Source organism: Canis aureus, chromosome 3, assembly GCF_053574225.1.
Source record: "Canis aureus isolate CA01 chromosome 3, VMU_Caureus_v.1.0, whole genome shotgun sequence".
Lineage (NCBI taxonomy): Eukaryota > Metazoa > Chordata > Mammalia > Carnivora > Canidae > Canis > Canis aureus.
This window is the reverse complement of record NC_135613.1, coordinates 49,219,170-49,240,432: the sequence shown is the minus strand read 5'-3', so window position 1 is coordinate 49,240,432 and position 21,263 is coordinate 49,219,170. Positions and strand designations below refer to the sequence as shown.

The 21,263-nt window shown below is 51.3% G+C and overlaps 1 protein-coding gene and 1 non-coding gene across 2 annotated transcripts in view; one reads left to right on the top strand and one right to left on the bottom strand.

The window, feature by feature from the left end:
- Window positions 1-21,263, bottom strand: part of ADORA2B (adenosine A2b receptor) — a 24,170-nt gene extending 2,907 nt beyond the window's left edge. The window contains exon 1 of the mRNA XM_077892515.1: window positions 20,914-21,263. Within this exon, the coding sequence (XP_077748641.1) occupies window positions 20,914-21,248 (335 nt within the window). The 5' untranslated portion in view covers window positions 21,249-21,263. The remainder of the gene's footprint in view (window positions 1-20,913) is intronic.
- Window positions 8,129-8,256, top strand: LOC144311625 (small nucleolar RNA SNORA18). Its single transcript, XR_013377221.1, has one exon. It is a non-coding gene; the product is annotated as a small nucleolar RNA SNORA18 (small nucleolar RNA).

Below are 21,263 nucleotides of genomic sequence, written 5' to 3'. Positions count from 1 at the left end.
TTTAAAAAAAAAGTTATTCCTGTCCATTACCCCACCAGAGAATGCAGTCAGTCCCTGAAAGATAACAGAGCAGCCTCCCTAAAAGCCAAGCACTTAGAATCACAAGAATTTAGATCTATGAGGCCACTTACTCAACAGCTCTTGCCCTCTCTCTTTTGTTGTGGACAGGATTCAACTGCAACTTAATTGAGTACAGTTGAATATACGCCAGTCCAGGGCCGAGATGAACTGTATTTGGGGTAGGCAAATTCTCTTGTACATAATGGTCTGGGGTGGATACATGAAATAGTTCTGGCCAATGAGACAAAAGGAAGTCGCTGGGGCACTTGATTTTACTTGATATAAGGAGAGACCCATGAGGAGGGCTCTTCCCCAGGCCCATCCCTTTCTGCTCTTGATGCTCTTATCGGAGGCTGTGCTGCCTAGAGCTGTAGCAACCATCTTGTGACCATGAGGGCTAGCTAGCTAGCCTGGGGACAGCAATGGCAAAGTGAAAGGAAGGAAGAAAGGAGCCCACCCAGGTTCTTGATGAGCTCTCTGAACCACTGCACCAACCCTAGAACCATCACGGCTCCACATTCAAGTTCAAGACATCATTAAATGTCTTGACTGTTACTGTTACTTGCAGTCACTGTAACCAGGCCAAAGCATACACACTGGAAGGGACTTTCTAATCAAAACTCTCTTATTTCACAAATGAGGAAACAAAGTCTTTGAGTAACAGAAGCAATATAAGAACCAAAGACCAAAGCTAGATCAGGACTCTAACCTGTGTTCCTTGTGCCAGATTATGCTGCTTATTTTACTTGACTTTTTTTTTTTTTTGTACTATTTTTTTTTAAAAGCAACATTAGTCACTGTACATGGAGGGGGGATCACAGGGAATTTCCTATCAGAATTCAGAACAACTGAAATCCACCTACATCTTAAAACTGCTGGATTCTTCATGTGCAGAAAAACTACTCTTAGACTAAATCGACTTAGATAAAGCCGATGGTTCTATCAGGGGAACAGCTGGTCACCACTTTGTGAACGCCCCCAAACACAGCTTTTCTTCCCTGTTGGTTCATTATTTCATTCAGCTCTTCCTTTGTACCAGGCACTCTTAGTCACTGGAAACATAATCACAGCCCTCCTGGGTTGTAAAGCTGATGAAAGAGAAAGTAAAGAAGTAAACACACAAACGTGTAATTACAAATCAGAATGAGTTTGGCCAAACCAAAATGAATAGGATGCAGAGAAGAGAAAAACAGGAAGACTTTGGACATAGAATGCTGGAACCTCTCAAGCAGAGCTACAGGTTCAGAAGGAATAAAATCTTTGAAGAGTGGAGGGGAGAGCATTCTAGTCAGAACAAAGTGGTAAGGCTTTCAGACAGGAAAGGATTTTACTTTCCTAAAGAAGCAAAAGGAACTGTGTGAGTGACCTAAGCTGAGGGAGGGGCCAGCTCATAGGCCATGGGAAGGAATCTGGATTTTGATATCCAAGTGCAGTGGGAAAGTGTGGAAGGCTTATTTTAAGGCAGGGAATGGTGCTGATTCCTGTTTTGTAAAGGTCATGGTGTGGAGATTGAATCTGGGGGAAGCAAGAAGAAAAGCAGATCAATGAGGAAAACCATTTTGGTGGTTCACTCAAGAGAAAATCAACGATGGTGCCAACAGATACACACTTTGGAGGGAGAACCAACAGAAATGAACTGGATGTAGGAAGATGAGCTGAGGATGAATTCCTAGGCTTTTCTCCTCCTGTGTACTAAGAACTAGTTAGTTATACCGAAATGGTATTAAGGGGACAAAGCAACAGAATGGTGGAGGTTAGTATCCAGATGAACCCAATCCATAGAGAAGATGCAGAAAAAAAGGCAAGATGATTATTAAAGCAACTGAGAATCTGAGGAGGCTGGAGGATGTGGGCCCAGGACCCATGTGGAGGGACACCACCACTGAGGCAGAAGGAAGGAGGAGAAAAGGGCCAGGATGGGAGGGGAGGTTCAGTGGCTAGAAGATCTGTGAGCGCTGCAGTCACCTCAGAGGTCACCTCAGACTTGGAAGAGCCACCCCCTGAGGGAGAGGGGCAGGCTGGGGCACTGGAGCTGTGTCAGCCAGTGGAAGAGGGAGCTTGCTAGAAAAACGTGGCAGGATGACGGCCTCTGTGGTTTCAACAGGGGTGCAGCCTCTGTGGATGAGGTTCAGGCTGACCCTGGGAAGTGAGAGGCCAAGGAAGAGCAAGAGGGATTGAACCCAGAGCTGGTGCAAACGCTGGAGCTAGAACGCTGGAGCTGGGGTGCAGGGCCAGCATGTGGGGATGACCAGATCATCAAAGGTTTGCGTCTTTCGCAGGAGGGACCATCAGGATCCCACTGTGGAAGGGAGAATGGAGAGAACCAAGAGAAAGAGCTGGCGCCCAAGTCCCCACCTGAGGCCCCGGGGTATAAGCAGAAATAAGGGAAACCGTGTTTTTGGGGGGTCAGGGGAGCCAGGGAGCAGTGGGCACTCTCAGAGCAGAGGTCAGAGCCGGCCCAGGGATCTGGGGGTGGCCGGGAGGGCACAGTGCCTGGGGAGGGGATGTAGGACTCTGGGTCCAATCAGCCCGCAAATGTAGAGAGCACTGCGGGATTGAAATTTTTTTTTTTAAGATTTTATTTATTTATTCATAGACACACAGAGAGAGAGGCAGAGACACGGAGGGAGAAGCAGGCTCCATGCAGGAAGCCCGATGTGGGACTCGATCCTGGGTCACCAGGATCACACCCCAGGCTACAGGCAGTGCCAAACCGCTACGCCACCGGGCTGCCCTGTGGGATTGAAATTAATGGATTATTCTGAGGCCCTGAAATACCTGCTAAAGCTGAGACTTAGTCACATCTCCACTTTTACCTTTAACACACCAACAGCGCGTGCAGCTTTAAAGGACAAAAACAAAAGCTCCCCATTCCTTTCTTCATCTGAAACAAGTCTTCCTCCCTCATTCCCTCCCAGCTGGTCCATAGCTGCCCATCCAGGCAGCCTCTGAGCCAGGCGCCGGCAGACGCCCCCTGCCCGCCTGGCAACACCGAGCCCGCGCCTGCCCAGCGCACGCCGGCCGTGTCCCTCGGCCCGCTGCTCTCTCTCCCTTTACAGATGTGGAAACCGGGGCACAGGGGTGCTATGCGGTGGGCCTGCTGCCCGACCCACAGTCGGGACACAAACTTCTACTCTGACTCCCGTTTTGCCACAAGTAGGCTTCTTCCCCCAGGACCCCAAGGCTCCCATCTGAGAGGGCAGCTCCCGCCTGTGGCGCTGCCTTGGCCGCCTGGCTGTCCACGTGGACATGCCCGCCCTGGGCCAGAGCTGCTGGGGGCCCCCGGGAGGGAGCCTCCCCGACAGGGCAGCCACGTGGGAACAGAAGCCTTGAAGAGGCCCTGCCACATTCCTGCTCAGCAGTCCTTCGGAGGCGGCACAGGCTTCCTTTCTCCTGCTGGGGGAGCAGCCGGGCCCACAGGAGAAGCCTGGGGCCCAGCCCCGCAAGGGCACAGCAGTGTCCACGGGGTCGGCGTACACACGGTCAGCGCCCAGCGCAGGGAGGTGGTCGGGGATGCTGTGGGGAGGAGACAGGTGCCCGTGCCGAGCCAGACGCTGGAATGGGTGGCCCTGGGGGCTCCCTGGCGGCTCCCCAAGACTGCAGTAACCTCCTGGCCTGTCTTCACAGGTCCTACTGCCAGCTGCTGCGCCCCCGTCCCCTTCCTGAATGCCTCCCCCCCACCCCCGTGGGTTCCACGCCATCGTCCCTCTACACCAGGGGCTCCCAGAACATCCTCCTGCGTGTGCGTGTGCACATGCGTGTCCCCAAAACATTCCCAAAAAGCAGGGGCCAAGCTCCCTGCGTCTGCCCCTCAGCAGTCCTGCCCTGCTGTGGGGGCACGGAGCCCAGGTAAGCCCGACATCTGCCCAAACACGGGGGTGTAAAGAGATAAAAGGCAACGTAGGGGTGAACAAAGGGAGCGTCAGCAGCTTCACTGCTGCTTCATCGTTCCAAACAAGCAGGCCAGAGTCGTGTTGTCCCCCACCCCCACCAAGGGGCGTTCTGGGAAGGTTCGCACTCCGGGAAGTGGCCCCGCTGCCCCGCTGGGCCCAAAGCTGTGCTGACACCCACCCGTTCCCCATACAGAAGGGGCTGGTTGGCTAAGGAGCTTGCCAGAAAAACAGTCACACGGAGGGAGTCAACAAAGGGAACAGTGTGGATGCTGAGGTTACATAACACAAAGCGGAATCACCCAGTGCCGCATAACAAGTGCTGGCCTATTTCTGGGGCAGGGTCTCCTCCCTCCTGGCTCTGCCCTTGTGCCTTCGGCTGGGACCAGTCCTGCTCGGGAGCTCAGCATGTGCCCTGGGGCGGAGTGCTCTGGGTGGTGGCCGGGGCTGTACCAGCCCTGCCTCTGCGCTCTGGCATCTGGGAAACGGTGACAGAAGTGCTGCTGCTGGAGCCTCTGACACAGAGACGATGTGATCAAAGCACTTGAGAGAAACACACCTTTAGGTAAATGGCATGGAGCTCTGTCGCCATTTCTTAAATTGCCTATTGTTTGTTTGAGGACTTTTTTCTTTACCTTCTGTCTAGCTCAAGTTTCAGTCCTCTGTAATACAAACATTTCTGCTTTAAGGCACGTGTATATACATTTTCAGAAGAACTATATAGTCTCTAAAAGTGCACACGAATAATAACGGGACTTAGGTAAAAATCGAGTTAGGACAGACCCTTCAAAGCCTACAAGATGTTGGAACTAGAGCACGGGCAACTCGGCTCCCCAGGCAGGCAGTCCAGCTCGGCTGGAGGTGCCACAATGAATATTAAAAATGCACCCTTAGAAAATCTCATGGAAATTCTGGCAAAACGGTTAAGTAGAGCAAGGCTGATGAGTGCCTGGACGACGCAGATGAAAGAACTGCTCTAAGCCAGGGGACTGTTGCTAAGTAGGGCACAGTGGGCAATGTGGCCTGCCACAGCCACGACCCACAGGCTAGGATGTGGCTTTTTCAGGAAGCAGGCCCACATACAGGCCCTGCTGTGTCCTTGTGCCTCCTCGTTCCCCTCTGGGCTCCTGCCACAGGGAGGTTACAGGGAGGGCTTTTTCCTTTCCTGCTGAAAACTAGAAGGCTCTTCCCACTATCCCATCCCCTTTTAGCCTAGGCCAAACCACAGCTGAATGAAAGCAGGGTGCACCAGACCCACATTGTCCCACTGCCATGTGCCTGAGCTCACATTACAGAAGTTTACACAGAAGCAGAGCAGTTGTACCCCACAATTCCCACGGTGCCCCTCCCCAAAGCCCCCCACAGAACCATATTTTATGTCTCCTTCCACTGGAGCACACACTCCTTCATGGCAAGACTATCTCGTTCCCTGTTGAATCCGAAACACCAACGATGGGCCTGGCACACAGTGCTGAATAGAAGCCTGAATTTACAAGGAGAGAACAGAACAGGTCTTAATCACATAGACACGTTTAACACCCACTTGGTAGCTCTAAACAAAAAAGGCCTGGGGCAGGTGAACGTGTCTTGAGCTTCAGCTGATATAGTTCACAAGAGGCTATCTGTGGAAGAGCAAAATCTTTATGCTGAGTAGCTTCTTCAGATTTCTCATGGAACCAAATGGAAAAGGTTTTTGGAAAGTTGTCATGGACAGGGACGCCTGGGTAGCTCAGCAGTTGAGCATCTGCCTGCAGCTCAGGGTGTGATCCTGGGATCCTGGGATACAGTCCCACATCGGGCTCCCCTCAGGGAGCCTGCTTCTCCCTCTGCCTGCGTCTCTGCCTCTCTCTGTGTGTCTCTCATGATTAATAAATAAAATATTTAAAAATAAAAAGTTGTCATGGACAGAAAAACAGAATTTGAATAGCACTGTGTCTATTACAGACATAGAATACAACATAGCCAAAGAGCTTCCCACAAAGAAAATTTAAGACCTGGATGACTTCACTAATGAATTCCTCCAACACTTGAGAAACAAAACCATTCTTAAACAAAACGAGTGGACACTCTTTGGTTCTATTTATATGAACTTCAGGTCTGGGAATAGGAAATGTATTGAGGGCAATCTGTCCTGTTCCTACAGTCTGTGACTGTCCTAGCTCTAGTGTGGAGGGCAGCATGATACAAGAACAGCGCCTGCAGGCAGCCCAGGTGGCTCAATGGTTTAGTGCCGCCCGAAGGGAGTGATCCTGGAGACCCGGAATCAAGTCAAGTCCCAGGTCAGGCTCCCTGCATGAGGCCTGCTTCTCCCTCTGCCTCTGAGGAGCTTGACGTGGAACTCGATCCCGGGACCTCAGGATCATGCCCTAGGCTGAAGGCAGGCACTAAACCAGTGAGCCACCCAGGGATCCCCTAAATAAAATCTTTAAAAAGAACAGCGCCTGCTACCCACCAGATGGCAAGCTGTGGTCACCAGAACCTACTTTCAGGCTAAGTGCTTCTGAGGCCATACCCTCAGCTACTCTGGTTCTTGGGGGCAGTTCTCACCTATGCTCACACGTTCAGACATGTCTGAATCCCAGTGGTGGACCTGGTAGGGTACTGAGCTGAGCCCACTGCCACATGTAAAGGTGGTCAGAAAGAATGCCAGTTGTCCTTCACAGTCACCCAAGAACAGTGGGCAAAGAATGCAGGTGGCAGAAAGGAAAGGTGTCAGCACTCCTCACTAGCTTACTATGGCAAGAAAACAGTCCACAATGGTCTCATAATGATTCAACCCAATGACAATGAAGATGGGGACCAGGACCAGGTATCCCAGAGTTCACCTATGAGGCTGTTTTTTGGTGAGCCTCACATTTTGGTTCATGTATTGGGGAAATAGGGGGACTCAGAGACAGCCTGCAGTTGCTGGACTCCAGACTCTGATTTTCAAATGAAATTAAGATTCCCTAAGAGAAAGGACCCCTGCCTGAAAACCAAACCAGAGAATAAAATGATACCCTGTCTTCTCCCCTATAAAGTACCCTCCCTCCCATGGCTAAGGTTAAAATATACTGCGCTTCAGATATAACATTAATTGCCAAAAGCGATTGCCCTCTTTATATGTAAGCCATCAGTTTAGAAGACATCACGAGGTACGTAATATTGATACATCCCCTTACTGGTGATAATTCATTTGGATCACCTGGTTACTGTAGCATCTACCAGATTTCTCCACTGTAACTATTTTCTGTTTTGTAATTAGTAGATCTCTTATAATAGATACTTCTATTAAATATCTTGCTCCTCATCAGACTTTCACCAATGAGTTTTAGCACCTATTGATGATTCTTGCCTGCACTAGATTACTATGATAATTGCCAAATGTTGATTTCCTTAACTCAGGCATTCCTACTCATTAATTAGATGGCATTCTACTGTAAGCAAGAATTCTTCCAACTCATTATTAAAAAAAGAAACAAAGAAAGACAATCGCCCGGTTCTGTTCACTGTGAGGGCCTAGGAGAAATGACACTCCAGCAGCAATGAACACACTGACCCAAATCTTGGTGTCTAAGTACCATTCTCTACTGAAAGGAAACAGGGCTCCTTGGAGAAATGGCTGCTCCCAAAGCCAGAAAATACAACGTGAGCTCGAAAAACCTTTTTTTGATAAGGAAGAGCAGGGAAAAGGTAAAATTCCTTTTTTATGAAGAATGGCAACTGATAAAGGTAGAAGGAATGAAAAGAAAGAAAACTGCCATTTTACGTGGTAATAACTGGCTCAGGCAAGAATCATCAATGAGGAAACATACCTTTATGGTGACAAGTGCTGGCAGACATAGCTGTAACTAAGTGATCAGAGTTAACATAACATTGTGCAGCCAGTACTTGCACGGTGAGAGAGCTGGGACCTTATCCTAAGGCACGGGAAGTATTAGGTAAAGAAGGAGGAGCGATCAGGTCTTCATTTTAGAAAGACTGCTGCCGTGTGATGCATGCGTTGGGAGGGCAAACTCGGATGCAGAGAGATCAGATAGGAGACTAGATGGGACCAAAATGACTAGGGAAGGAATTTAAGAAATCCAACTGAAAAAGAAGGGGGGGGATGCAACTGACAGGACCTATTCTAAAATGTCTTTCAATAAAGCTTTATAGTTCTCTGTGTTACATATATAAATCAAGCAAGCAAGCAAGCAGCTGAGGTCCATCCCAATGGGGCTTCTGTGGACCTACATCGTTGGGAATGCCTCATACAGAATACATGTGGTCTCCTTTATTCCCAGAACTATGTGTTGGATCTATGGGAAAGAACTACAGGACATGGATCATCTAAAATCTATGAAAGACCTAATAGTCACATTTTTTTTAAACCTCAGGCATTGGTGTATCCCAACAATCTGTACAATTCCAGGAGGTGACAGTTCAGGGATGGGCATGATTTGAACTTATTCATATGTTTAGGGGGTGTCTGAAGTTGAGAACCAGGCAGATCCATCCATTTTCCTAAAGAAAGCAGATCCCAAAGTTTACAGGTAGAGATCTTCAAAATACATCTGTATTCAAGTGGAGATCAAAGAAGTTCAACTGAAAGAATTGTGGAGTGACAGTGACAACTGTGGATTGAACAAAACTTTTTTATTTAAATAGCGAGCATGTACACATGTGAGCAGGAAGGGAGGGGCAGAGGGAGAGAGAAAATGTCAAGAAAGCGCCATACTCAGCGCAGAGCCAGATGCAGGGCTCAGTCCCACAACCCTGAGATCATGACCTGAGCCGAAATCAAGAGTCAGATGCCTAATCGACTGAGCCACCCAGTGCCCCCAAAAGTTATTTTTAAAAGGGCTATTTTGAAGATTATGATTCTGACTTTCAAAGAACTTAGGTGATAGGTGGTGGAAGGAATCACATATAAAATTCCTTAAATAAAAATTTATTGACTTAAAAAAATTTTTTTAAGATTTTATTTATTTATTCATGAAAGACACAGAGAAAGAGGCAGAGTCACAGGCAGAGGGAGAAGCAGGCTCCATGCAGGGAGCCCGACGTGGGACTCGATCCCGGGACTCCAGGATCATGCCCCAGGCTGAAGGCAGGCGCCAAACCGCTGAGCCACCCAGGGATTCCCTAAAAAAATGTTTTAATTAAAAAAAAGCAGAAAAATGTTGGAGAGGATGTGGAGAAAAGGGAACCCTCTTACATTGTTGGTGGGAATGTGAAATGGTGCAGCCACTCTGGAAAACTGTGTGGAAGTTCCTCAAAGAGTTAAAAATAGACCTGCCCTACAACCCAGCAATTGCACTTTTGGGGATTTACCCCAAAGATACAGATGCAATGAAACGCCGGGACACCTGCACCCCGATGTTTATAGCAGCAATGTCCACAATAGCCAAACTGTGGAAGGAGCCTCGGTGTCCATCGAAAGATGAATGGATAAAGAAGATGTGGTCTATGTATACAATGGAATATTCCTCAGCCATTAGAAATGACAAATACCCACCATTTGCTTCAACATGGATGGAACTGGAGGGTATTATGCTGAGTGAAATAAGTCATTCAGAGAAGGACAAACATTATATGTTCTCATTCATTTGGGGAATGTAAATAATAGTGAGGGGGAATATAAGGGAAGGGAGAAGAAATGTGTGGGAAATGTCAGAAAGGGAGACAGAACATGAAGACTCTTAACTCTGGGAAACGAACTAGGGGTGGTGGAAGGGGAGGAGGGCGGGGGGTGGGGTGAATGGATGACGGGCACTGAGGGGGCACTTGACAGGATGAGCACTGGGTGTTGTTCTGTATGTTGGCAAATTGAACACCAATATAAAATAAATTAAAAAAAAAAAAAAAGCAGACATGGCCATGGTCTTGAAATCAACATTGGAAATCGAGATGTCATCTTCAGAAAGCCACTCAGGGAAGTTTGTGGGTGGTAGGACTGGAGCCAAACAGGCAGTAAACCAAAGAAGGTGAGGCTCAGATTGGGGAGAGGAGCCTGAATACATTTAGTGAAGGGGAAGAGGCTGCCACACAGGAGTCTGGGGGTGAGGAACAATGCTGGACTCCCACAAAGCCAGGGGAAGGGCAGCCCAGCCCAAACTCCCCAAGCTCCCAACTCAGCCACCTACTGTGGCACTCAACCTGCAGACACCACAAATATAACCTGTGCACTTTCCCAAAGCCCCCAAGTGTGGCGGGCCTTGGAGTCACCCTGGACTCCAACCTTCTCCTCATGCCCAACCTCCAACCAAGTCAGCAAGTCCTCTGGAACCCGTCCCTGAGGATCCTATCTTCTAGCCACAAGCACCTCGCTCGGTGTGTGGTGTCAATACAGACCCACCTGGAAGTCACACAGGCCGGCTGCGGCTTCTCACACCCTGGGTCCCACCCTGCCGGGCGCCGACCCACCACACCTCTGGTCCTTGTTCCCTGACTGTGGTCCCAGAACCACAGTATTTGGTTTCTTAGGATTCTTTCCTGTCCTGGTGTCTTGGCTCTGTGGCTTCACCTATGACCCCTCTGCCTCAAAGTCTGACAGACTTCTTGGCTGGCTTCAGACAGCAACCATCCCCCTGCAGAAGTTCAGAGTTCACACGGCTCCCGTAGCTCTAGACCTCACCTCCATCTCCCGGCCTCTGTCCTGATCATGCTTTCTTCCTTCGCACCTAGAGGACATCTGGTGACCCTAATAATGTCGGCCCCTCCTGTCCATCCCCCCTGCCAGAGTGCCTGTTTTATAATGCAAACCTGACCACACCAAGCTCCCGATTAAAACCCTGCATTGGCCTTCCAGGTCCCACTTAATTATCACTGCTCTGAAAATCCCACTTAAATGACAGTAGAGAGGAGGCTCCTGGGGAGGCTCAGTTGATCAAATGTCTGACTCTTGATTTCTGCTCAGGTCATAATCTCAGGGTCCTGAGATGTAGCCCTGCGTGGGGCTCTGCGCTCAGTGGGGAGTCCGCTTCTCTCCCTCTGTCCCTTCCCCCAGTATGTGCACATGTGCTCTCTCAAATAAATAAACAAATCTTAAAAAAAAAAAAAAAAAATAGGGCAGCCCAGGTGGCTCAGCAGTTTAGCGATACCTTCAGCCCAGGGCATGATCCTGGAGACCCAGTATCTCTGCATAACCTGCTTCTCCAGGGATCCCTGGGTGGTGCAGCGGTTTAGCGCCTGCCTTTGGGCCAGGGCGCGATCCTGGAGACCCGGGATCGAGTCCCACGTCGAGCTCCCGGTGCATGGAGCCTGCTCCCTCTGCCTATGTCTCTGCCTCTCTCTCTCTCTTGTGTGACTATCATAGATAAATAAAAATAAAAAAAAATTAAAAATTAAAAAAAATAAAATAAAAAAATAACCTGCTTCTCCTTCTGCCTGTGTCTCTGCCTGTCTCTCATGAATAAATAAATAAAATCTTAAAAATAAATAGATAAATAAAAAATAAATGACAGTAGAGAAAACAAAAGGAAATAAATTTATAACCTAAAATTACTAAAACTGGAAGTGGAGGGTGACATCAGCAAACCAGAGATTTTAAGGAGTTTCTAGAGACCAGAAGGCAGATAGGGTCATCAGGATGGGGCAGGGCCCTGTGTCAGAAACAGAGATGGCCAGGAAGAGAGGCTCCAGTCTTGCAGCAGCAGATACCAGAATGAGGTTTGGAAGAGGAACAGAAACCAGGGGAGAGACTGCCTGTGGACCACCTTTGTGGGCTGCTTCAGTCACCCTATATTGTCCCCTCATCTCCCATGGAGCATGGACCCCCTCCACTCTCCACCCTCTCACCAAGCTGCAGGGTGAGACTCATGATGGCAGGAAATTTGTGACACATGAAGGAGTCTGAACCACGTGAATCCAGAAAAGGGTTTTCAAAACTTATTCAAAAATTGTTAACCTCAAAAAAAAAATTGTTAACCTCAAATCAAAAGTAACAATATGAGTGCTAAAATTTATTAAAAAGGGGGTGGGGAAATTAGGGAAAAAAGTCAAGGAATTCTTCCACAGGAGAATAAAAAGTTAAAGTATTGAACACATATACAAGAAAACATTTAAAAGACAAAGATCAGGGATGCCTGGGTGGCTCAGTAGTTGAGCGTCTGCCTTTGGTTCAGGGCGTGATCCCAGGATTCTGGGATCGAGTACCGCATCGGGTTCCCTGCATGGAGCCTGCTTCTCCCTCTGCCTGTGTCTCTGCCTCTCTCTCTCTGTGTCTCTCATGAATAAATAAATAAAATCTTAAAAAAAAAAAAAAAGATTTTCAGAGCTAAAGACAGACCTAAATCTTCAGATTAGAAAATTTGGCCAAGGGAATCCCTGGGTGGCTCAATGGTTTGGCGCCTGCCTTCAGCCCAGGGTGTGGTCCTGGAGTCCCGGGATTGAGTCCCGCATCGGGCTTCCCGCATGGAGCCTGCTTCTCCCTCTGCCTGTGTCTCTGCCTCGCTCTCTGTGTGTCTCTCATGAATAAATAAATACAATCTTTAAAAAAAAAAAAAAGGGGATCCCTGGGTGGTGCAGCGGTTTGGCGCCTGCCTTTGGCCCAGGGCGCGATCCTGGAGACCCGGGATCGAATCCCACGTTGGGCTCCAGGTGCATGGAGCCTGCTTCTCCCTCTGCCTGTGTCTCTGCCTCTCTCTCTCTCTCTCTCTCTCTCTCTCTGTGTGTGTGTGACTATCATAAATAAATAAAAATTAAAAAAAAAATAAAGCCTATTATGGTTTTAAAAAAAAGAAAGAAAGAAAATTTCGCCAAGAAGTCTCATCCCCAATGAAGGAGCAAAACAAAAAGCCAATATTTATTTTATTTTTTTAAGATTTTATTTATTTATTTATGAGAGACACAGAGAGAGAGGGGGGCAGAGACACAGGCAGAGGGAGAAGCAGGCTCCATGGAGGGAGCCCGACATGGGACTCGATCCCAGGTCTCCAGGATCACATCCTGGGCTGAAGGTGGCGCTAAACTGCTGAGCCACCCGGGCTACCCAAAAGTCAATATTTAGACCCAGTCTTGTGAATTTCAGAAAGCTAAGCAAAGGCAAATGATCCCAACAGCTTCCACAGAGGAAAACCAAGTCCCAAATAAGAATGGAGCACACCCCAAACTTCTCAGACATCATTGGCTGCGAGAGCAATGACCCTGTATCCAATCAAACTACCAATGACATGTGAGAAATAAGAACATTTCTGGCATGGAAGATCCCCGAACGTTTATCCCCATGTCCTGAACGAGTTACCTACGGGTGTGTATACCGACAAACAAATATGGAATCCCAAAGGAGAAGGAAAACATGCAGGGCCAGGAATAGTAGAACAAGTCCAAGAGTCCAGAGAAGCAAGGCACAACAGGCCAGTGAGGACAGCCAGCAGTGGGGACAGAGAAGGAGCCTGAGGGACCCGGGAGGCCACATACTTCTAACTTTCTTTTAAATCTCCAGATGGAAAACTCACGATGCAAACATGAAGCTGACCACAGCGTGGTGTACTTCTGAGCAGCAGATAGGACCTAAAAAAAAGAATCCATCTGACCTGGTCATCAGACCGGCCTCCTTGAGACACATCAGTCTGTGATAGGAGCACACACTCGGGGGTGAGTAAGAGACACATACATCGAACATTCTAAATGGTGTTTACCGATTTCCAGTCTTCAGAAACTCTCCACAGAGTTCAGGAAACTTTAGTACGGTTACAGAATAAAATGTAAAGGGTATTAACCTCAATAATGTAAAAGTAATGGTATGATATGAATGTGTCCACATATAATTCGCGTAGGAAAAGAAACGAAACAAGAAACAGCGGTTGCCTCTGATGGGCTAATCAGGAGACCACAGATCAGAGACGGCCAACTGCCCACCATTTACCCTTTTATACGGTTTGAGTTTCTTCACAACAGCAGGAATGACCTCTTTGAAAGTAAAAGCTCTATGAGGTGGGCAGTGGGAATGGTCTGGAAGACCACATTCAACCCACAGCAGTGGGAATGGTCTGGAAGAGAGATAACACTGATGCGGAAGAAGGGAGCGCACATGGAGGAGTACCTGGAGGGGTCCAACCCTCTCAGCAGGTGCCAGGCAGGGACAGCAGGAGGTGGACAGACACAGAGGGAAGGCTGCTGGAACGCTCGACCTTGTGTTTCCTGACCGTTAACAGACGGTGCCTACAAGTAATGGAATTAGAAATCGGGCTGAAACATGATCCACCGAAAAATACCGAACTGTAACAAAAATTAGAAGGAGCAGGGAGAAGAGGGCCTGTGGCCTCCTGTTAGCAGGGAGTCAAGAGATTCTGTTTAAAGAGGGCAGCAGTGGGGCGCCTGGGTGGCCCAGTTGGTTGAGCATCTGCCTTCGGCTCAGGTCACCATCACAGGGTCCTGAGATTGAGTCCTGCAGCGGGCTTCCTGCTCAGTGGGGAGCCTGCTTCTCTTCTCTGCTCCTCAGCCCGCTCATGTTCTCTCTTGCTCACTCACTCTTCTCTCAAATAAATAAATAAAAGCTTAAAAATAGATAAATAAATAAAGATGGTGGCATGAACCCAGGGGTCACTGTGAGGGCAGTGACCCTCGGAAGAAATGCCAACAGAAATGGTCTGGAGGTGCTGTCCTGGCAGAGGGGTAATGGGGGGTGACGGAGGGGAGACTTTTGCTTTCCCTTTGATATGCTTCAGTATTTTTGAATGTTTGTTTTTGTGCACAGTGATTGATTTCTAACTCAAAACAGAACCATAAAACACACACACACACACACTCAACTCCTTCATGGACGTACAAGTGCCTTAAGGACAAACCCCAAACTCCACAGGCACCTCCAGGCCCTCCCTGACCTGCCTGCTCTCAAACCCACCCCCTCCCCCGCTGCACACACCTAAGCTGTGAAGCCCAGACTCCCCCACCTGCTCCTGTGCAGATGGCTCCAGCTCAGCTCACAATTCTCTTCCTCCCATTCACCTGGACACACACCTCCAGCACCAACCCTCTAGAAAGAACGCTGCCCCTGCCTCAGCCCCGGCTGAGCTAGAGGGCCATCCCGGCACCCGTGACCATCTCTTCTCAAATTCTTTCCAAGGTACGTTTGCTACTAGCCATCAAGTTCTTGCTGCCAGAAGCAGTGTGGCACCTGTTAGCCTCGGAGATGAAGAGCACACCTGTTCATGCCAGGTCCTGAAGGTCAGTGAGGAATCAAGCATCGGGCAAGGCTGCACCTCGCTTCCACCATCTGAAAAGGGAGGCAGGAGGAGACCCTATATGTCCTCACCACTGTCCGTTCCCTGACATTTCACGCGCACTGGCCAGCTGGCAGCTCTCTTCTCTGCCCCAGTCCGGACATATCACTACCAGCTATAGGCTTTTCTGCCTTATGTACTATCTCAAGAGTCCTGATCACAACTGGCGGGGGTCCTCACTCATCCGCCACTAGAAGGGCCCACTCGCCTGGTTTTGGATGACTGTGGTGCTTAGTGCTTTTCCTGCAGCTGTTCCCATGCTGGTGTAGGGGCTCCCAGGAAAACATGCTACTCGCCTGTGGCATCCGTGTGACCCCAGGCTAGGCATAACCCTCTGAGCCTTGGTTTCTCCATCTGTGAAGTGAGGGAGGTAACAGCGTCTGCCCCCTTAAGGGTGTCATCAAGATTGATCAAGATTAGGCACATAAGGTGCAGGAAAGCCTTCGGAGTCACTGCTGTTCACAATACTAAAAATCCCAATGTCCAGAGTAGCTGAGGGCATAATTCCTTGTATCTCTCCCTGCAGTGTACGTCCCCACTGCACTCACAAGCTGACAGAGCAGACGAGGGAGACCAGGACCCCCAGGGTAGCTGGTCTGGCCAGCAGGTGCCAGGCAGGGAGGGCCCATGCATGAAGTCACAGAGAAAGGACACAGATCACCTGTCATGTGAAAATTATGCCAACTTTTGTTCCTTTACACACACTCATTCTCCCAAAGGTCAAAGGCAAACCACCCGCGCTTTGCAAAATTCTGTGGAAACGCTGCTGAGATGCCAAGTCAGGGCTACGTCCCTGCCAGGGCCGCTCTCGGGCAGGCTGGCCACCCCGCCATGCACGCACAGAAGTGCAGGCTGTGGCCTGATACACATCAGCGCTCCTGGTCCTTGGGGCTCCCACTGCTCGCTGGGGGGCAGCTCCGAGCCATGGTCCCAGGGCAGACCTAGGTGACTGGGTGGACCCCTCCTTCCCCCACCCCATGGGTGCTCTTGTCTACAACCCCGAGTCCTCACAGCTGCCACTTCCATGTCCTCCCCACCCTGTGGCTCCCAGATGCTCCTGGCAAGGTGGGGAGGGGGGAAGTCTGGGCCCCTGAGGCTGCTGCAGGAGGGCCCGAGGCGGGTGGCCAGGATCCCGATCACATCACAGAGGGCCCTAAGGCCCGGGGACCATATTCAGATTTTACATCTAAACCCCACAGCGGAGTGGCATTCAGCAGGGGAACGTGGCGATCTGACTTCAGGCTCAAATCCTGTCTGGCAGCATTCTGGACAATGGCTACAGGGGGGCAGGAACGGATGAGGCGGGGGCCCCGTGGGGACCCCAGGAGCTGGGCCGGACCTGTGGAGAGGACCCGTGTGATGAGGTCCAAGAAGTGACCGTCAGATTCGACCAACGGGAGGTAAACTCAGTGGCCACAGAAGTGAGAGAGTTAGACTCGTCACTGTGGAGGCCACGGAGGACGGACCAGGGGGTGGCGAGGTGTGCCACAGGTGTGCCACGAGGGAGAATTGATTGAAGTGCATTCGTACATTACTGGTGGCTTCCTGGGGCCACTGCAATAAAGCTTGCTGGCTTGAAAATACTTACTCCCTCACGGTTCTGGAGGCCAGAAGCCTACAAGCAAGGTGGCAGGGCTCTGCTCCCTGCCAGAGGCTCTGGACACAAGCTGTCCCAAGCTTCTCCCAGATTCTGGTGGCTGTCCCCAGCATCCCTCGGCCCTGCCTCCTCCCTCTCCACATGTCTTTTTTGTAAGGATGTGATGGCATTTAGGGGCCACCAGACCCTAGGACAATTTCTTCCTCTCAAGGTAATCCAGGACAAAGTCTTCCTCCCAAGATCCATATAAGGTAACATTCACAGGTTCTGGGGATTAGAACATGAACATCTTTCTGGCAGGGGTGAGGGGATGCACCATTCAACACACAGCAGTGGGAATGGTCTGGAAGAGAGAGAACACTGATGCGGAAGAAGGGAGCGCTCATGGAGGAGTACCTGGAGGGGTCCAACCCAGAGCTGAAACTCCTTCCTGACTTTACTGCAAAACAACACTAGAGGAGAATTTTCTCATATGGGATTTGTAGCTCAATTTAAAAAAAGAAAAAGGGATCCCTGGGTGGCGCAGCGGTTTAGCGCCTGCCTTTGGCCCAGGGCGCGATCCTGGAGACCCGGGATCGAGTCCCACATCGGGCTCCCGGTGCATGGAGCCTGCTTCTCCCTCTGCCTGTGTCTCCGCCTCTCTGTCTCTCTCAATGTGTGACTATCATAAATAAATAAAAATTTAAAAAAGAAAAAAAAGAAAAAAGAAAAAAAGAAAAAGAAGTTCTTATAAAAACACTCAGAATCCCCTGCTACCCTCCTACCTACAGTTGAGTCAGCTAAGGGAGGCTAAGCGGAGGCCACATTTTAACCCAAGGGACAGTCTTGCTCAGATATCAATACCTACCTCCCGGACTGGCCCCGGGTACAACCGAGAAAAAGCCTCCCTGTAGCACAGGGAACAGGCAGGGAGACAGGGTCAGGGTCCATGGTCAGGACAGACAGACTAACTCCCTCCCATTCCCTGGGCCAATCCAGCCAACCAAACACTTCCAGGAAAACACCCTCCTTCAGCTCCATTGGGAAAACAGCTGGCCTTTGACCTACTTAAGACTCAACACCACTGGAAACTGAGTCCAGGAGCAGAGTAGGGAGGGCCTCCAGACAGGGGTGAATCACACAGTCACCCCCCACCCCCAGGCTCCAGTGGGTGTTGTGGCTTGAAGGGGAACAGGATTAGATTAGGGAGGAGGAAGTGCTCCTGCCAGAAATGGCCTAAGGGTGAAGTGGGGGGGGGGCTGAGGGCAGACCCCCCCACACTTCACCTTCACCCCTCCAAATTTCCCCACCAGGCACACTCCCACCTCGAGCAGCAGGGGAGCCTGCACTCCCAGGCTGCATCAGTGCACCCCCATATCTGCATCAGTGCACATGGACCCTCTGCTGGGGCCAACCTCAGAACTGCGCGGACTTCCTTCAGTTTGTGGACACCCCTCACTCTGAAAGCCTAGGACAGGGCCTGGTATGAGCAGACGCTCCTCTTTTCAAGTCCAGTCAAAGTTTTCATTTTTGTGCCCAGCATCACTTTGGGGCTCCCCTTTGCCTCTGCACTGTGAGCTCTCTGAGGTCACTGGACACCTTGGCAAACGGGTGGCAGGTGGGGACTCTGGGATCTGCAGACTTGAGCTGTGCTTACAGCTGGCCCCTCACACTCAGAGCTGTGGGGCATGGATGCTGTAGGAGCCCCTCACACCTGTGAACTGGGCAGAACCAAAGTAAGTCGGAGGGCTGGCCAATTCCCCAGTTAAAGATACGGATATTAGAACCCCCCACACACACACCCCACCCCAGAGATTTTGACTCAGGGGGGCCCAGTAGGGCCCTGTAATCTGCATCTTAGCCTGCTCACAGGGGGCCATGCTCCCCAGAAGCAGGATGTGCTGACAGCTGAGGGATCCTCCCCCAGGAGGCCTCAGGAGCCCTGAACACCTTTACCCTCTCCAACCCATGAGGCTGGGGGTTGGTGCCACAGGGTCAGGGCAGATGCCTGAGCCTTCCGGGGGTGGGGAGCTGGGGCTGCTGGCACCCGCTTCTTCCAGACCTCTGAACTCTCTTGGGAAGACCAGGAGAGCAGGAAGGGGATGAGCTCCCCAGGGCCTCTCAACTGACCATTCTTCCCATCCTACTCCTGTATCTCCTTCTCCTGCCCTTGGCAAATACAAAGAACTTAGGGGCGTGTGATTCACATTTCTTTCCCCTGAACACACCCACACCCCCTTTCTTTAAGACCCCGCCCAACACAAACCAGGACAAGAACTAACAGATTTAAACTTTTATGGAACTTCCTGCTGGCTGGGGCACAAGGAATTCTTCCGTTAACTCCCAGTGAGCTGGATGGACCTCTGCTTGGAGCAAGGCCAAGAGGCTTCTGTCGAATGGGTACCTCAGGCTGGGAGTTTGAGACTGCCTGCTGGATGCAAACAGTCCAAAAGTAACCAACATGAAGACCAAGAGACAGGAAGGGTCTTAGGGGACCCCTAAGAGACTATACCATGCTGCCCCAAGCCTTGGAAATCTCTGGGCTTTGTCACCTAATGGGATGCATGAGGCCTCCTGCTCAGATGCCAAAGGCAGCAGCAGGTGGAAAGACCCGGGCAAGCAGGAGGTTCCTGTTCCCACTGGGATCCAGGACACAACCCACAACTACCAGGTTCAACGTGCCTGCCTGCTAAAAAAGCTTCTAGAAGCATTCTCTCTGTCAATTCCCTCAAACACATTTCCTTTACAACCACCAATTTACTGCAGACAGACAGCTTCTGCTTCCAGAAACAGCAGTATGCTTTCTACCTGCATCCAGGACACTGACACACACAGGCCTGTAAGACAGGCCAATGGCACAGCGTGAATACGGTGCCAACTCTGAGTCCAAGTCCTGGCTATGACACTCATTCCAGATGCATCATTCTGAGCAAGACTCTAATCTCCCAGAGCCAACACCCCCCTCCCTTTATCTACAAAACGCAGATACTAGAATCTGCCCTCTGAACTACAGCAAGAACGAAAGGATAAAAGTATAAAATAAACTGCCTCGGACTTGGACATAGTTGGCACTCAATAGAGTCCTTCCCTTCCCTCCTACTCTGTGACTCAGTGTCCCTTCCCAGCTCCAAACCCAAAGAGATCCAAAGAGATCCAAACCCAACTCAGAAATGCCAAAAGAGCCCAGGCACGGAAGGCAGTAAAAAAATTCAATAAACCCTAGGGCTCCCTGATACTCCTGCTCTCAGGTGCTCAACTTTGAAATCCATCATCAGCTACAACCGGGGTGTACTCCCACTGCTGGCGGCTGGCTCCATCCCCTGAATGCTCCATTTTCCTCTTGGGGCGGAAGAGACCACCCAGAAGTCCTCGTTTTCTGAAGTCCCTGCTGCGACGCGGCAGTGCAAGGTAAACAAGACCACATGCCACGGACATGCGCGCCTCTGAGGCTGCTCGTGTTGGCCAACGGGGCGGGCGCAGCACTTTGACTCTTTTAAAAAGTACAGAGAGGTGACAGGGTCACCGTTGAGCCGCAGGCACGGGTGTTCCTAACGTTCCCTAGAGTTTACGGGACGCCCCTCCCACCCCATCCTACCCCCGGGTCGGGCTGGCCCGCATTTTGCGGCAGGTACCTTCCGAAGTTGGGTCTTCAGTAGTGTCCATCCTGACACTGCAAGTCCCAGCGTCCAAAGCTGCCCTGGACCTCCCGGGCCCCCCAGCACTCCCAGGGCCGCACCCAGCCGCCGCTCTGGCCCCGGGCCTCGGCCGCGGGAAACCACCGAGAGGTTGGAAACAGTTTTCGCCACAGAGGCAGAGACAGCATCGCCAAACCTCCCCCGCCGGGGCCCCCACCTGCACGCTGGGGGCGGCGCTCTCCCCGGAGTTTCCGGGGGCGACCAGGGACCGCGCTCCCCAGAACTCCGAGAGTTGTGCCCACGCAGACCCCTCCTTAAGAACACGTGCGCATCCGGGGAGCAGAGGCCTCCAGGCTCCGGCTCCGGCTCCGGCTCCGGCTCCCGCTCCGAGAGGGTCTGGGCAGCCCGGGCGCACGTGTCTCCGGATGGATGGCCGGCGTCCTCCCGGCTGGGCACCCGAGCTCGGAGCGCCCCGCGCGCCCGGGGCCAGCAAACCCGGGCCTGGAGCGGGCGCTCCTCGGCGGGGGCTTCGACGGAGCCCCGGGGTCGGGGGCGCCGCGCCTCACCTGAGCGGGACGCGGATGGCCAGGTACCTGTCGACGGCCACGGCCAGGAGGCTGAAGATGGAGCTCTGCGTGAGCACCAGCACGAAGCAGGCGAGGAAGAGGCAGCTGTGGAAGTCGGTGCAGAAGCCCAGGCTGATGGTGATGGCAAAGGGGATGGCGAACAGCCCCACGGCCACGTCGGCCGCCGCCAGGGACACCAGGAAGTAGTTGGTGGGCGTCTGCAGCGCGCTCGACGTGCCCACCGCGGCGCACACCAGCACGTTGCCCGCCACCGACAGCGCGGCGATGGCCAGCTCCAGCGCCACGTACAGCGCGTCCTGCGCCTCCAGCGGCATGGCCGGGCCGACCGG